Source organism: Xenopus tropicalis, chromosome 4 (genome assembly GCF_000004195.4).
Source record: "Xenopus tropicalis strain Nigerian chromosome 4, UCB_Xtro_10.0, whole genome shotgun sequence".
Taxonomy (NCBI): Eukaryota; Metazoa; Chordata; class Amphibia; order Anura; family Pipidae; genus Xenopus; species Xenopus tropicalis.
In genome coordinates this window covers 74,143,133-74,159,505 of record NC_030680.2, presented here as the reverse complement: position 1 = coordinate 74,159,505, position 16,373 = coordinate 74,143,133, and the positions used below count along the sequence as shown (strand labels likewise).

General features: G+C 38.6%; 1 protein-coding gene across 3 annotated transcripts; it reads left to right on the top strand.

Annotated features, from left to right (window-relative positions):
- The first annotated feature begins 313 nt into the window (after nt 1-313).
- On the top strand, nt 314-15,137 carry lrrc36 (leucine rich repeat containing 36). Of its 3 annotated transcripts, none has more exons than XM_002931692.5 (11): nt 314-913; nt 2,269-2,327; nt 3,955-4,031; nt 5,554-5,602; nt 6,331-6,765; nt 8,586-8,890; nt 9,494-9,650; nt 11,080-11,180; nt 11,694-11,817; nt 12,638-12,752; nt 14,397-15,137. In XM_002931692.5, the coding sequence occupies exons 1-11, from the start codon at nt 786-788 to the stop codon at nt 14,605-14,607; spliced, it is 1,761 nt and encodes a 586-aa protein (XP_002931738.3). In that variant the 5' UTR covers nt 314-785; the 3' UTR covers nt 14,608-15,137. The 3 variants fall into 3 exon arrangements, with proteins under 3 accessions (XP_002931738.3, XP_012817518.2, XP_031756684.1); XM_012962064.3 differs by having other exon boundaries at nt 5,554-5,608; XM_031900824.1 differs by lacking the exons at nt 314-913; nt 2,269-2,327 and adding an exon at nt 3,784-3,858 and having other exon boundaries at nt 5,554-5,608.
- The last annotated feature ends 1,236 nt before the right edge of the window (nt 15,138-16,373 follow it).

The window sequence follows — 16,373 nt, the reverse complement described above, 5'->3', positions numbered from 1 at the left end:
TGACACTAAAAAAAAAACTATTCTTCAAAATATGAATATACATAGGTTTGTTTTTGTAAGTAATTGTTACTTTAAGTAGCTTAACCTGACTTTTTTGCCAACACAAATGAATTATTGCTGCACAAATATGGCAGCCCCCTCATAGAAGAACTTTGGGGATCAGATCGGTAATATAAAAGCATTGGGCAAATACATTTATGGCAAAACTATAAAGAGCATGCAAAGACAATGTTATGACAATGTTATGTTGTAAAAAGGGTTTAATTATCTCTTTCATATTGTGTATTCATATTATCTACACCTTGTCTTGGGGAAAGATAATTGTTAAATGGGAACGTGAGGACCCACGCTAAGCATTTGAGAACCAATTTTGGGGTCATTCAAAGAATAACATAAGCCTCACATTGAGTCTTCTGGCTTATATATCAGCTCATCCACATACTCATTTTTCAATGCCACTTGCAGAATCTTAATGTGTGCTTAATAACAAGCAATTACCAACATCTTTGATTGCATTAATATCATATTACAAAGTTCTGAGCTGTGTCTATTAACAGAAGGGTTAAAATGCTTAACATAGAAAAGAAACCATTGAGCTCTGTCCCCTCCCATGTTTGTGTTTTGTGGTGCAAATGCTGTTGCCATGACTCCTGCAGAGTCTGTTTGGTATATGCACTGACTTTAGCCAACTGTCAGCTGGGCCATTTCATATACAATTCTCAGGCAATGCAGTACCTCCTCAGTTACTAAGTCAAAGGAATCAGTGGAAACTTTCCCTTCTGAAAATGGCTGCTGCCCTTTTAAACCGGACAGAGGAGCGGGCAGTGTGGGACAGTGCAAGAAATGCTGCCAAGTTAAATTTCCGACCGAAAGATTATGAAACGCTGGAGATCTATGAGAAGGATTTTAGAAGGTAGGTGTGAGTATTTTATCGACTGCAGTGATCATGAGCGGAATGTGATATACTGGGCTAATTGTATTACAATATACAATTTATAGAAGATAAGCTTTCCAATACTGGCACTTTATAAAGATTTGTCCCGTGATGCTCTGTGAGGGCTCTGTGTTTGCAAGATCTAGCAGTATGCACTTGCAGCTGTTGTCACTTGAACAGTATTTATCTGCATTCAGAAAGACTACAATTCCCATGATGCACTGTGAGTGTTTTGGACCACTGTATCGCTTAAAATATCATGCTCACATTGTATCTTGAAATCAGGTCAAGTCCACAGTGTACACTGGCAGCTATCACTACTGATGCATTTATTTTTCCTTAAAATAATGTATTCCCTACTTGTTTGTATTATTAGCATGTGCAGAATAGCTGCAATCTCATGATCCACTGTGGAAGCAGCTAGATGCACAGACAATAAGTAAAGACAAAGGTTTGCAATGTTTTATAGTGAGTTTAGCTTGAAATGGGGCAGAGGCACCCTATAAAAGCCTTTTTTTGGAAATGACAGTAAATATGCTCAGTGATCAGCTGAGTATGTTTGCAATGTCACTAATTATTAATTTTCACAGTTTTTTTTTAGATATTTATTACTTTGTTAATTTTGGCTGCTCTCTGATGTGGACCTGATACATATAATTTCACCACTCACCACATGCCAAAAGTAATTGAAACATGGTTGCCTCAGACAAATGCAAAGATATGAGAAAAGTGCTCATACAAAATATAGTCAATAAACGACATTCCAAAAAATCTTTACATTTTATTTTGTCAGAGTTCTGTTCTTACACTCACTTACTTCGGGATAGGTACTCTCTCCTGAGGGAGAGTAATAGTTCCACATTGCAAGCTTTGGTGTAGGGAAATGGTCCCGTCTCTTCAGCTAATAGCACATGTACGAGAGGGAGGAGTGCCAGATATGCAGAGTGACTTCTTTTGTCTTCGTGGTGATGCTGCCTGCATATTTAACTGATCTCTAGGTCACCAAGCAGCCCACAAAGAGCTGTGTTGATGCTTGCAGAAAGTAATAGAAAATGTTACGCAAAAAAACACATGGAAAAAGTTGGCTTCCTATAGCCACTGATACTTTTTATATATATATATATATATATATATATATATATATATATATACTGTATATATATATATATATATATATATATAAACTAATCTACAAGGGTTTAACTTTGGGCCTAGTGGTGCTGGTAAAACTTTTGAAACTAAGAACCCCATGAATTGTTAGAAGAGGCAACTTTGCCCAGTGGTGGTCACAATTCTTCAATTGCCTCAATGTTATATGTTTTTTTTATTTATAGGAATAGCAGAACAAAAAGTAGAGCACCCGAGGAGAAAGCATTTCAAGAAAGTTCTACTGGTGAGTCAATGGGCGGAAGGGGGGTTCTCTGTGTCTGGCTTAAAGGGTAACTATAAGGCTGATTGGCAGTGAAAGGCATTTTCGGTTTAAATTGCATGGGGTAGCCAAGATTAACCGTGGGTGACTAATCTCCCCTGTGGGCTATTGCCCTTTGCAGGTTTCAGTACACATAGGGGCACATTTACTAATCCACGAATCCGAATCCCGAATGGGAAAAAATCGGATTGGAAACGAAAATTTAGCGACTTTTTCGTCGCCGTCCAATTTTTTCATATTGAGCAATTGTAAACGGCAGAAAAACCAATCCGAATTTTTCGCGGCGGCGACGAAAAAGTCGCGGAAAATATACGATAAAGTCGTAATGCCGACTAAAAAATCGCGGGACATACGAAAAAGTTGCGACGGCAACGAAAAAAAAGTCGCAAAAATACCGATCATTATGAAAAAACACGTTCGGACGCTTTCAGTCCGTTTGTGAATTAGTAGGGCTTTCTAGGGCTTCACCTAGAAAAGTAGTAGTATATGCCACTGGATAATCTTATAGAGAGTTTTTCAATGATGATATAAATGATCTGTTTAGGATTGACCAATGGCGCATACTACTAAACAAGAATATTTTATGAAAATTGTTCATTTAGATCAGTTCCTGGGGGTGACCAAAAAAAAAGGCTGTAATTGGTTATTTTGTAGCCCCTATGTGGAGTGGCAGCCTTCAGGAGGCTCTGTTTGGTAGTACAGGTATGGGATCCCTTATCCGGAAACCCGTTATCCAGAAAGCTCCGAATTACGGAAAGCCTGTCTCCCATAGACTCCATTTTAATCAAATAATTCAGAATTTTAAAACTGATTTCCTTTTTCTCCATAATAATAAAAGAGTACCTTGTAATTGATCCCAACTAAGATATAATTAATCCTTATTGGATGCAAAACAACCCTATTGGGTTTAATTCATGTTTTAATGATTTTTTAATAGACTTAAGGTATGGAGATCCAAATTACTGAAAGACCCCTTATCCGGAATACCCTTGGTCCCGAGCATTTTGGATAATGGGTCCTATACCTGTACCATGGTATTTATGCCTCCAAAACCTGTCTCCAAGTTTGAAATTCAAGAATGAAGATCTGCTTTGAGGCCCCTGGGAGCAACATCCAAGGTGTTGGGGAGCAACATGTTTCTCATGAACCACTGGTTGGGGATCACTGATTTAGATGAAAAAGTGTTTAGGCAGACATGGTGTGGTGCATGCGCATAACGAGCGAGTGCCACAACTCATTATGTCCATGAATGTGAGGTAGGAGGGTGAGTCACATCCACTGTTCCTACGTCACATGCATGCACATAACAAGTGAGCAGGGAGTCTCGCTCATGCACGCTAAATAATATGGCTGTTCACTTCGGGAGCTCCCTCCCAGTGTGTGCAACCTAGCAGCAGTGGGGACTGTTTATTTTTTTAAATAAAACTGTTTCCCCCAACCGGAGTGGGGGAAGCAGATTAAGGTGCAGATTTTAGAGGCCTTTAACTATCTATTGGTTAAGTAATCATTCATAGTTTTTCTTTAATACCAGATATTAAACTCTTGAACTCCTCTTTCTGAATTTGTTTTTAATGTTATGCTTTTATTTCAGGTGGGGGCAGGGAGGCTGAGCAGAATCTTGAACAGGCAGATTATTTTAACAGCACTTTACCACCTTCTAAATCCATGGTAAGTGTTTCCTTAGAACAAACTGTTATACTGTATTTACAGTCCTGAATAGTTCTGGGTAGAGCTTGTGCTTGACCCAGACCCAATGATCCACTATGCCCCTTTTCCAAACCTGCTTCCTTTACTCCACCTGCAAGGCTTTAACTCTTGCCTGATACAGGAACTGCGAAACCAGAAGTGATATCACTGTGGACTGTAAGTGACTTCACTCTGGATCAACTAGGCCTGGGGAAAAATATACAGTAGTAACTGATCTCTATTTTCAGGTGGCTAAGCCTTCCTATATCTGTATATCCCTATGCCTGCACAGGAAGCTTATTCAACATCATGTTAACAGGCTACTTTTTGTTAGTGGTGGGTTCTAGTCAAGAAAACGTCACATTAGCCATTTCTTGTTCCCAGTGTAGACCAATATAAGACCATAGCGTTTAGCACTAGACAGCTGTCCTGAAAGTGGACTTTAGATGTCAGGTTCTCTTATGGGCCCTAAGAAGTCCAGTCTGACAGTAATTATGACACTAATTTCCATTACCATTATAAAGACATTTCAAACAACTCATAGTATGATTGTGCCAGGCTTCTAAGGTGAATTGCATACATTCTCTGTACAGGTATGGGACCCATTATCCAGAATGTTTGGGACCTGGTGTTTTCCAGATAAGGGGTCTTTCCGTAATTCGGATCTCCTTCCTTGAGTCTAGTAGAAAAAAATACTTAAACAGTAATTAAACCCAATAGGATGGTTTTGGCTCCAAAATAAAAACAGTATCTTGTAATTGATCCCAACTAAGGTATACTTAATCCTTATTGGATGAAAAACAATCCTATTGGATTTAATTAATGTTTTATTGATTTTTTAGTAGACTTAAGGAATGGAGATCGAGCATTCTGGATAACGGGTACTATACCTGTATTGGAAAAAGAGGTTTAGCTAAATGGTGACTATGGTACAAGTGCCTGAAAAAACAAGCTGTCTGACTGGCTTTGCTCCATTTGTCCTTCCAGTCTACAAGTCTTTCTAATAATACTGGTACTAACTGTTCTAGTAGCCTGCTTTGCTTTCATTGAGCACTAGTGGAACAGATCAGCCAGTCAGTGCACCCAACAGGACTGAGCCCTATTTGCTTATGCCTGTACCCTTTGCTGGGGGTTAATAACTCATTAAACTGTTGTTCAAAAAATGTGAAATATAATTGGCTGTTCTTCAGCATATACTTTTTTTCTGTATCCTTCCTAAAATACATATATGTAACTGGTCCTAATTTTTGAGTTTCTATTCAGCTACATTCTACATAAGTCCTGCAGTTTGGCTGCCCTGTGATCTTATTTTATATAGTGTCACAGGTAAAAAAATTTGCAGCTTTACTAATGAAATGTAGTTCAGAATTGTATCGGACGTTGATACACACGTGACAAAAATTGCAGTATGTATTAAGAAAATAAATGGAATCTGTTTTATGAAATAAAATTTAAAATAATTATAAAAATATTATTTATAACTTTTTTCTCTTTGATATTACAGCTACAAGAAAATCTTCAGCACCAACGAGAGCAAAATGACTTTGAGGATGGTATTGGTATAATAAGTTTTTAGACTTAAAATATATCATTTGAATGTATTATTAGCTGCCTAGCTTGTTTTCTTCTATAAACAATATTGTGTATGAATTCCGGGAAAGAATATATATATAAAGTATATAATGTGGCTTAACTACAAGGGAAGCAGACCCCGCAAAGATGATGTCTCATAACAGACTATCATTTTTAAAAATCAGAATTATTTGCTTATAATGGAGTCTATGGGAGATGGCCTTTCCGTAATTTAGAACTTTCTGGATAACAGGTTTCCGGATAAGTGATCTCATACATTACAATAAAATAGCAGATACAAAACTTGCTCCATGGCAAGTAACTATCAACCAGCAAAACTCTAGCAACTGTTTAGCAGTTAGGTGGCCTATTGCAGGCAGGCCCGGATTTGTGGCGAGGCCACAAGGGCCTGAGCCTATAGCGGCACAAATTTGGGGCACCAAAATTTTGCTCCCATACGGAGCAATGGGGACCTCTCCCTGGTGAATGAAATAAGAAATCCGGTGCTGATTGCAGGTATAATAATGAAAGTAGATAAGTAATTACTTTGGGGTTACCAGATCCAAATAAACTATGCTCAGCTTACAGCATGACTCTCTAAATACTTTCTGCTGTTTCTCAGTTTTGCTAGATAGCATATACATATGTAGCAAACCACATATAACTTTTAATATGTTTTTGTTTTGTACCATGCTTTCTGTTTGCACAGAATATCGTCCATTACCATCCCCAACACGCTCATCTCTCCGCTCCCCAAACAAAGACCCAACTATAAGGTCTAAAGAAGGTTACCGGGTTACATTTGCAGACAAGAACTTTTCCGACCTCTCATCTGAAAATGACACACCAGACAAACCTCTGCAGAATTCCAGTGACATAAACTGCACCAGGAAGCCACATTATAGCAATGCAGATAAAAGTGGAGAATCGGCTGTGCCCAGAGATTGCAGGTCACAAAATTTCAGAAACAACTGCCTCACCCCAACTCCTGTGAGATCCAAAGCAACAGGCGATAATGAGAGGACAAAATTCAGTCTTGTAGATGGTGCTGACCGATATACAGGGGACCTGAAGAATCTTACCAAACCATCTTACGCAGATGAGCCCAAGTTCAGCAGTGAGAGGTTGCTAAGGGCTAGTACAGGTAAAGCATACATGTTGTTATTATGTGCCCTTATGTATTTGTGTGATACATGTGTATTATTATTAATAGCAATCAATGTTTTAAAGCAGTAAAGAAAAATGCTAGTGAGCATAAAAATGTTATTGTATGTTATTTTAGAGAACTGCCAGTGTACTCCTGTGCTTTTATGTGCATTCCTGTTTTAAAAGGTCCATGTGTTAAGGTTGGCATACGCTATAAAACCTGGTTGTTTACCAAGAGCACTAAACGAGTGGACCCTTACCCAGTTCAACTACAAACATGCCAGCCCATATGAGGAGGATACCATCGGTTGGCCCCTGGGTCAAAAATTGGATTGTTATGGGGGCTAAAGAAGACATATTAAGAGTGGAGAGAATAAATGCAGTCTTTGTACAATAGAATTTTCTAACATTCCCGATAGGTATCTGGGCAATGTTCGTCCAGATATTAGTTAGGCAGGCCATTGGGAAATCCACATACGTATACCAATAAGCTTTCAAATATGTTTAGAAGGGCCAAGTTGAAAGCTTTTGTTAGCCTGTGTATGGCCAACTTTATGCCCTTTACGCTCAAATCTTAGTTAGATCAAGATTTGGAAGAAGCCCCAGGCCACATATAATATTTGATCCCTGCTATAGAAAGAAAAAATGTTACCTATCCTGTAGGGAGCACTAAACTCGAGAAACACACAGGCATGGCTATTTTACCATATCTATACACATGCTGAGTCAGGGCTGCCATCAGAAATCACAGGGCCCCATACGGCAAAAATTTTAGGGCCCCCTGGGCCCCACCCAAACTCTACCCCTCCCATAGTAAAAAAAAACACTCACACAGACATGTCTGCCAAACAGACAAGCCTGCCACCATGTCAAGGTACACTTTTTAACCAGTTACCTACTCTAACCTAAGCTGCACATTTGTTTTCATTTTTAATGTACAAATGAGAGCCAGGCCCCCCCACAAGTTACAAAAAATAATTGATGGCCAGACCTCCCTCCCCCTACAAATTTGGGGGACCCCAGGCCCCCCCCCTTACAATTTAAAAAAAATAAATGCTGATCAGGACCCCTCTACAAGTTCAAAAAAATGGTGGCCAGGGTCCCCCCCTACAAATTAAAAAAAAAAATTAGTTATCAGGCCCCCCCCTACAAGTTTAAAAAAATTATTGATCAGGGCAGGCCCCCCCCTACAAGTTTAAAAAAATTAGTGATCAGGGCAGGCCCCCCCCCTACAATTTAAAATAGGGCCAGAGTCCCCCCCCCCTACAATTTAAAATAGGGCCAGAGTCCCCCCCCCACTAGTTTAAAAAAAAATTGTGATCAGGCCCCCCCCCCACAAGTTTAAAAAACTTAGTGATCAGGGCCTGCTGATTTTTTTTTTATGGGGGGCCCTGATTACAATTTTTTTTAAACTTGTAGAGGGGGGCTCCCTCGGGCGGCACTCGGTGATGACAGATTTCTTCGCAGCCGGGCCCCCCTTTAAACTTAAAATACACCAAGCCCGGGAGGACTGTGCCCCCCTGATGGCGGCACAGTGCTGAGTGTGCAGTCTAGCTCCCTAGAAAGGCTGGCATCAGTATTTTGCAATTTGAACCACAGCATTGGTAACGCTGCCTAGTTTAGAAATGTAAATATATGTTAATTGTGGTCATTTTTTAACCAAATAAATCCATTCTTTATATATAAAGCAGTCTAAGATTTATTCCACTTCACATGGCAAAGATTATTTTACAATCTAACAATGAGATCTTCTTGCAGGGTGACCTTTTTCATCCTATAATCTTCTTCATGTTTTCTTTTGGATTTGCTTTTCTCTAGACTTGTATGTTTCCACACACCTAAATGATTCCCCTTTGGCTTCAAATCATCTGTCTGCTCTGAGAAAAGGATTTACGGATGTTCCAGGGATCTACACTCTGCCCTCTAAACCAACACTGGGATTGTCTCGCCAATTCACTTCTAAAATGGAAAGCCAATCAGAATACGGAGACCCAAAGAAAACCTGGCGTTCTGATAATGTTGCTGCTCAGAAAATGGACATACTGGCGAATGGAATGAAAAGATCCAGCAGCCTGAACAGTTTGTTAACTCCTAAACCTGTCAGTTCATATGCAGTTAAATATGTAAGTTCCTACAATACGCACACTATAGTTATAGAAGCTCTAAAAGTGAACACAGGGCTTATTTTCCTCACCCAAAATGTCTTTTACATAATGAAAGAAGACTTTTAAATATATTAGTTAACACGTTTTTATTGGTTTTACAGTTATTTTAAATTTTACTGCAGCTGAAAGCAGTATCTGTCGGTTCTTTCCTATTTTATACCCTGCTGGTTCTGACTCCTGAAACAATGTAGCAGAAGCCAGCTCATTAATAGGTGAATATTAGGTACCAGAGAACAAATTACATTTACAATTAGGGGCAGATTCATCAAAATGTGAAAAATGTGAACAATTCACCCACTTTCTATTCCTAGATTTGATATATTTATCAAATGGTGAAGTATAACTTTCACCCACAGATAAATATGCTTTTTAAATTCCTTTTGTAATGAATAGAAAGCGGGTGAATTTTTCTGTGGTGATAAATCTGCCCCTCGACCTTTACATTTCAAATACTTCCAAATTCATTAAACATTTTTCATGTTTATTAAAAAGTTAAATTAATTTCATTGTACTACATTTTGCAGAAGGCACAATGGGATATTTCTTTTTATATTTTCATAGTCTGACAGCTTGTTTAGTGGTGCTGAATGCCAGGAGAAAGACAGGCCCTTCTCTTCTGAGATGGATTCCACTACAAATTTCCTGCAGCAGTTAATGGACCTGGTTGACCGTTACTGGAATGGTTCAGGTTCCCTCCTTCAAAATCAGAGGTTTTTGGGTAATATTAACTTTCATTAAAAATATCTTTGTAACATGAGTTTCATATAAGATAGGCGTAAACACAGTGCTCTGTTCTAAAAGGCCAAAACAAAAATATTAGCACCTTTGCACATTTATTTAAAATAATGCACCAGTTCTGCTAAAAAATTGTTGGACTGGTCATTGACATGAATTTTTTTGTTTACAGTGGAAAAAAGTAATAGCACCTTTTAGATGTCTTAAGAAATATATGGATTCTCATTTCATTTCTACATAAACTCACTAGCAATACAAGAGTCACACATTTTTAGCCAGTCTGAATAGTCTATGTGCACCACACCAAAGAAAAGCAGAGAAGTGAGAAGGTGACAAAGAGAATTGTAAGAAAGCACTGACAATCTCAAAGCTACAAGGCCATCTCAGGAGACCTTAATGTTCCTGTTTGTGCTGTACAATGTAATATAATCAAGAAGTTGGAAGCCAAATACAGTCAGTCTCTCTGGACACAAGAGAACATTGGATCAAAGGCTCAGAGAAGGATTGTTTAAATTAAGGTGGGGATGAACAAATTCAAGCTGCCCTTCAAACCAAGGTACAACAGATTCAACACGCACCATGTTGCCAAATCAATGAAAGGAGCTGTACAAATTTGAGCTTTTGTAAAGCACAGCATCTTTTTGTTTATAGGGAAAACAAGTCTTTAAAGAAAAGAACAGACTACAGTCAAACATGAATGAATTCGACTGATGTTTGGGGTCACTTTGCTGTCCCTGAGACTTGGGTGCCTTGAGTTTAAGGATGGAACCACAAAATCAGGGGATTTCCAGAGCATCTTGGAGCAAATATTAAAGCCAGTTTCAGAATGCTGGGTCCTGCACATATTTGTGCCGTTTATGAGCGCTCAATACGAAAAAGTTGTGACAATATACGAGCAAATCGTAACGGCTACGAAAAAGTCGTAATGGTGACGAAAAAATCACAAAAAATACAAGTCGCAAAATGTTCGTTTCCAATCCGAATTTTTCCCATTCGGATTCGTGGATTAGTAAATGTGCCCCTTAGGGTGCCAATAATTTTGTCAGTTTTTTATTTTTTTCAAACGTAAAAGGATATGTTACATTCTGAATGGACAGTTCTGTAATTTTAATAGTGACACCCAGAATGGTGTTAATTTGGTTTTGTCAACTTTAAACATATATTGCACTTGATCAATTTATTTTAGAGTGCTTGGTGAGTTTGAAAAAAGAGCAAAGGTGCTAATATTTTTGGCCATGATTACATATGTGTGATTGTTAGATCTTATCTATTCCTCTTTCTAGTTCTATTTGCTTCACCTTTCCAGGCAAATCCTTATATCAGAGCCATACAATGCATTCTTGTACATATTTATGGCATGCTGTAGCAGAAAGACATAACTAAAGTAATGTTTCTTCCTATGCCTTTATTAGTACCAGCAAGAGAATTACTTTCCAGTTACCTTTTAACCAATCACAATAAAACAGCAATGCCAAGGACTAGTTGTGGAGTGGACAAAGAATATGATAGTACGGTACGTATCCTATCTTCATTCTAAATGCTGCATTGCAACAATAAAGAATGAAATCATTAGCTATAACAGAAATGGAATGGTAACAAATATCAGTCTATATTTTACTTACAACAACTTACAAATTATATTTGTTTACAACTAAAAAAATAGGGCCGGAACTAGGGGTACATAGACGAGGGACCTGCCTAGGGCGCAACAATTGGGGGCGCCAGGCAGCAAAATTTCCTGCTCCCCTCCTCTTGCCCCCGTCTGTTGTCTTAATGCGGTGGGGGCAATGACTCCGTCCCTCCCTGCAGGGGCAAGGTGGCCAACCGATCGGCTTGGCCCACCCCTGCTAAAAAAGAAAGTACTTGGCACAAACTATCCTCCCTTATTGTAAGATGATAATGAATAGTCCTCTTACACAGGCACTGTAGCTTGAAAACAATTCTTAAAGGTTGCTGGGGACATGGCTTTCTTTCTTGGTATGCCAATTACAGTACATTTCTTTACATATGTATTTTGTAATCTTAGGATTTTTTAAAGGAAAAACTGAAAAAGGTTATTGAGGAAAACCACATCTTACAGTCCAAAATCTCAAAACTGGAAAGCAAGGCAACTGCAAATGGAGACAAAGGAATTCTGTCTGCATCTCAGGGTACATACAGTTACAGTAATAAGCTGCATTTATATAAGCAAACACTGACCAAGCATTAACAGATGACAGATTACAAATGGCTTTTATTCAGGTAGTGTTAATTTAGAATTGACTAAAGGCAAGAAAAAATACAAATATCAAAATACTTCCGCCTTCTATTTTCTTGATTGCTTTCTGGTTATAATTAATATTTTAAAGTCTTTGTCCTATAGCAGTGGTTCCCAAACTGTGGGACTGGCTTCCTCGGGAAGGCTTAGAGGGTGGAGGTCAGCCTAAATGGCATTTAGTGTAAAATTTGGGGAGAGTGCATTTTTTGCTCTTCTAGATACAGCTGAAGTCTAAGATTAGAGTTTAATTGGGGTGAGATTAAGTGAGCAGTGAGAGGAGGGCTGGGCTATCCATTACCTTTCTAATTAGGCGCTGGCAGGTGGCAGGCGAACTTTACCAATGGCCCCCCTGAGCGTACCCCTAATTATCCTCTGCAATTGGTCATTTGTATACTTGCGCCTGCCCCACACCACCCTCTCCATTGACGTAAGGGTTGGGTGCAGGTTTATAAAGAGCAATGGCTCACCAGGTTGGGTTTGGTACAGAACAGGTTTGGAGAAGGCAGGACTTTATGTTGACCTGCACATCACTTTTGGGCAGTGTTCCTATAATAAAGCCACCCTATTGCAAGGGGGGCTTAAATTAAAAAAGTCTGACAACCACTGCACTACAGAATAATATTGGGGCCACATGTGAGAAACCTAGAACAGAGCACAGACTATAAACCTGCCATATTTTTTATCCTAAGAACAAATGTGTTTGTCTGATTCAGATGATTTGCAACAGAAATATGAGAAGCTGAGCCTCCAGGTGGAATCTCTACAACAGCAGCTTAAACAGGCTCATAAACTGCATGAGACAGTTAATCTCTTGCATGACAGCCAAAGGTATGCTTATGTAGATAATGATATAGCTAGTTTTATATGAATAAAGAAACAAGATTAAGAAAAGATAAAGAAACAGCAAAATACAAGTATAGGATCTATTATGCAGAATGCTTGGGACCTGACATTTTCCAGATAAGGAATCTTTCCGTGCAAATGTGTCAAGTATTGATAAATGAACCCAGTGGCTGCTGGGGGGGAAAGGGGCAATTACTATGTAGAGGACCCTGCTGGGCCCTGTGTGATGCACAATTTCAATACATTTTTGAGAAATTGTTCATTCTCCTCAAGGGGTGGAGTTACCACTAGTTACTACTAGTGATGTTTCTCAGACTGCGGCCAGAATTGAGAGGTCCACCTGTTTAAAGGGTTGTTCACCTATACATTAACTTTTAGTATGTTGTAGAGAATACTACTCTGATACAATTTACAATTAGTCTTCATCTTTATTATTATGTGTTTTTTACTTTTTTGGCTTTATATTTGTCAATTCTCCATTTGGAAGTTTAGCAGCTATCTAGTTGCTAGGGTCCAAATTACCCTAGCAACTAGGCAGTGATTTAAAAAAGAAACTGCAATAAGAATAGGAGTGGGTCTCAATAGACAGATAAGTAATAAAAAGTGACAATAACAATGAAATTGTAGCCTCAAAGAGATATAGTTTTTTGCCTGCGGGGGTCAGTGACCCCCCTTTAAAAGCTGGAGAGAGTCAGAAGAGGAAAGTAGATAATTTATAAACAATGAAAAATAAAAATTGGCAAGAAATTGGCATTATATAACATACTAAAAGTTGACTTATAGATGAACCACCCCTTTAAAGCTTCTGTTAATATACAAAAATGAAGGATTGTTCGCTTTTTGTCTAGGATAGTGTTTAGCTATACATTGTCTCTCTTCATGTTCTGTAAGGGTAATGGCACAGGGGACCTGTCGTTTCTCACAGGTGTGTCAAAGAACCTGAAAATGCTAATCATTGGGTACTGTGGGAATCACTGCTGGTAAAAAATTTTAATTGAATTATTGCACATAATTAATTTTGTGCAATTACAGCCTTAACAAATCCATGGTTTTAGTCTCAAGGTATTTTTAGATGCTTTCAGATGATTTCCCATGGCCAACAAAGTGCCCTGTGTGCCATCACGCTATAAATACATACAACAATAAAGTTTGCAGCCGCCAACACACAAACAAACAAACAGTAATTTATGTAGAGATGTTTCAAAAGTGTACCACCCAGTGTTGGCCATATCAGTGTCATACTGAGATGACAGGGGCCCACCAGAAAACCCTGGACAATGGGCCCACTCTCAAAACTTTAATTCCTCCTCTCCTCCATCAAACTCTTTATTATTCTCCTAGTCTCTACATACTATACTTTGTTCTTCTATCTATCAAGCTTCCTTGTTCCCATACAGAAATAGGCTAAATAGATAGAAGCATGAGGGCCCACCGGGAGTTTTCCTGGTATCCTGGTAAGCCAGTCCGACACTGGGCCATATTATATATATATATATATATATACTGTATATATGCTACAAGGCAAGAGTAAAAAACATTGATAACACTACATATGCATATGGATACTATAAATTGGTGGCATACAAGCTTCAGATGGTAATTGTAATTGTTTTTCTCTTTTCCATGTAGGTCTTTAGTGTGCACTAATGAATATCTTCTGCAACAACTGAACAAAGCCTCACCAAGCTACGTGTTGAACACCCCTTTTTCTTCTATCAAACCAAGAATCACCTCAGATAAATATCTTTCCTCTGAAAGTAGTGATCAGTCTGCCTCTTCACCTGCACACAGTTCTGGGCAATACAGAACCCCAGAGAGGCTAAGCATGTGCCCACTCTAAATAAAATAAACCTGGTTTCTTTAACTCCATTTGGACTGCATAAAATGTGGAGGCCAAAGACATAGCACCAAATCATATTGCTTTATTATGCAGTTATTACAGAATATGATATACTTCACCTCCTGATGTACAACAAGAAGCCTGACTAGCCTGTGGTTTTATTTTCTAATTCTGCTAAAAAGGGAACATATAGCCACCATATAAAAATGTGAAATTGCTCAGAGTGCTCTTCTGATTACTTTTGCAATTCGTGAGGCAAAAGCCTAATTTAGTCTAACACCACACGTAGCATAGGTATCATATTATCGGCAAGCTGAGAATACGCTATGTGTGGCATTAGCCTTACTTACAGAGGAACCGTTTCCTGATGCTCCTCTGCTCAGTTTTTGCTTATATAACAGAAAAGAGAAGTATCAGGAGATTTGTTTTCTGCATCAGTAAATTAAGCTTTTTTAACAGAAAAGGGTGTTCTTGTTACACGTTACAAAGTCAGCAGTTTAAAACTGGTTAATATCATAAAATCTAAAAAAGAAAAATAGATAACAGAAGAGCAGTCTGAGCAATTATAGGGGTTGTTCACCTTTAAGTTAACATTTAGTATGTTATAGAATGAATAATTCTAAAAAACTTCAATTGGTCTTTTTTTTTTTTATAGTTTTTAATTATCTTTCCAATCAGGCCCTCTCCTATTTATATGCCATTCTCTAATCAATGCCTGGTTGATAAGGTAATTTGGATCCTAGCAAACAGATAGCAAATCACTCGCACAGAATATCACTCTCTAAATCAAAATAAAAGTTAATTTTAAGTTGAACAACCACTTTAAATTATATAGGTAGGAACATGTATGCCTGAAAAAATCAACATTTTTAATACCCTAATTTTATAGTATGGTAGCTTTTTTTTTCTAGAAGTGTCAGAATGATTATTTTTTGCAATAATGTGGCTTATAACTATTCCAAAATTGTAAAGCAAAAAGAATACTTTCTGTTATGAAATATTCTAACGATCAACAGCACTGAAATAAGATTTGTGTTGTCAAACACCAACACAAATTCAAAACTAATTCTGCCCTCCCCAATTCTGCTGCAATGTCTTTGTTGGTAAAGAAGTGCAGTGACATGCAGCTATGCAGCATCACACTCTCATTATGGCAAGTATTGGTGCAACACTGTTTGCCTCTATTTACCTGGGAATCGGTACATGGTGATTGCAGATTACTCCCATCTGATGCAATTGTTTCTAATTAAAATGTGAGCGGTTGTGCATTTTTAGACACAATTACACTCAAAATTGTTGAAGTGGGTATTGCGTCATTTAAAGGAGAAAGAAAGGCAAGGTCACTTGGGGGTGCCAAAATGTTAGGCTTCCTCCTTCCTGGTTCCGTGCGCGCGCAGTAGAGTGAAAAGCCGAACTTTAACAGAAAAGTCGTCATTTCACTCTACTGCGCATGCGCCGACCACTGGCATTTTAGGAAAAGGAAGCAGGAAGAAGGAAGCGCTCGCTATAGGTACCCTGGGCTGGTGCTGTTTTCTCCGAACAGGGGCACCAGCCCGGGGTACAAGGTAAGCGATTAAAGTCACATGGGGGTGCCTAACATTTTGGCACCCCCAAGTGACTTTGCATTTCCTTCTCCTTTAAGGCCCTTCAAATTAAAATGACGTCTCTGCGTGAAATTGAATCTGTAGCGCATATTGACAGAGCTCACAGTGGGAATTCTGAAATCATAGACACATTCAGGGTGGAAGTTGTTTCATGGTACCATG

Bases quoted from the DNA above. Each gene is read 5' to 3' on its own strand.
- lrrc36 (XM_012962064.3), top strand. From the start codon at position 786: ATGGCTGCTGCCCTTTTAAACCGGACAGAGGAGCGGGCAGTGTGGGAC. The intron at 5,609-6,330 runs GTATAATAAGTT...CTGTTTGCACAG, and splicing joins TGACTTTGAGGATGGTATTG to AATATCGTCCATTACCATCC. The intron at 12,753-14,396 runs GTATGCTTATGT...TTTTCCATGTAG, and splicing joins CTCTTGCATGACAGCCAAAG to GTCTTTAGTGTGCACTAATG.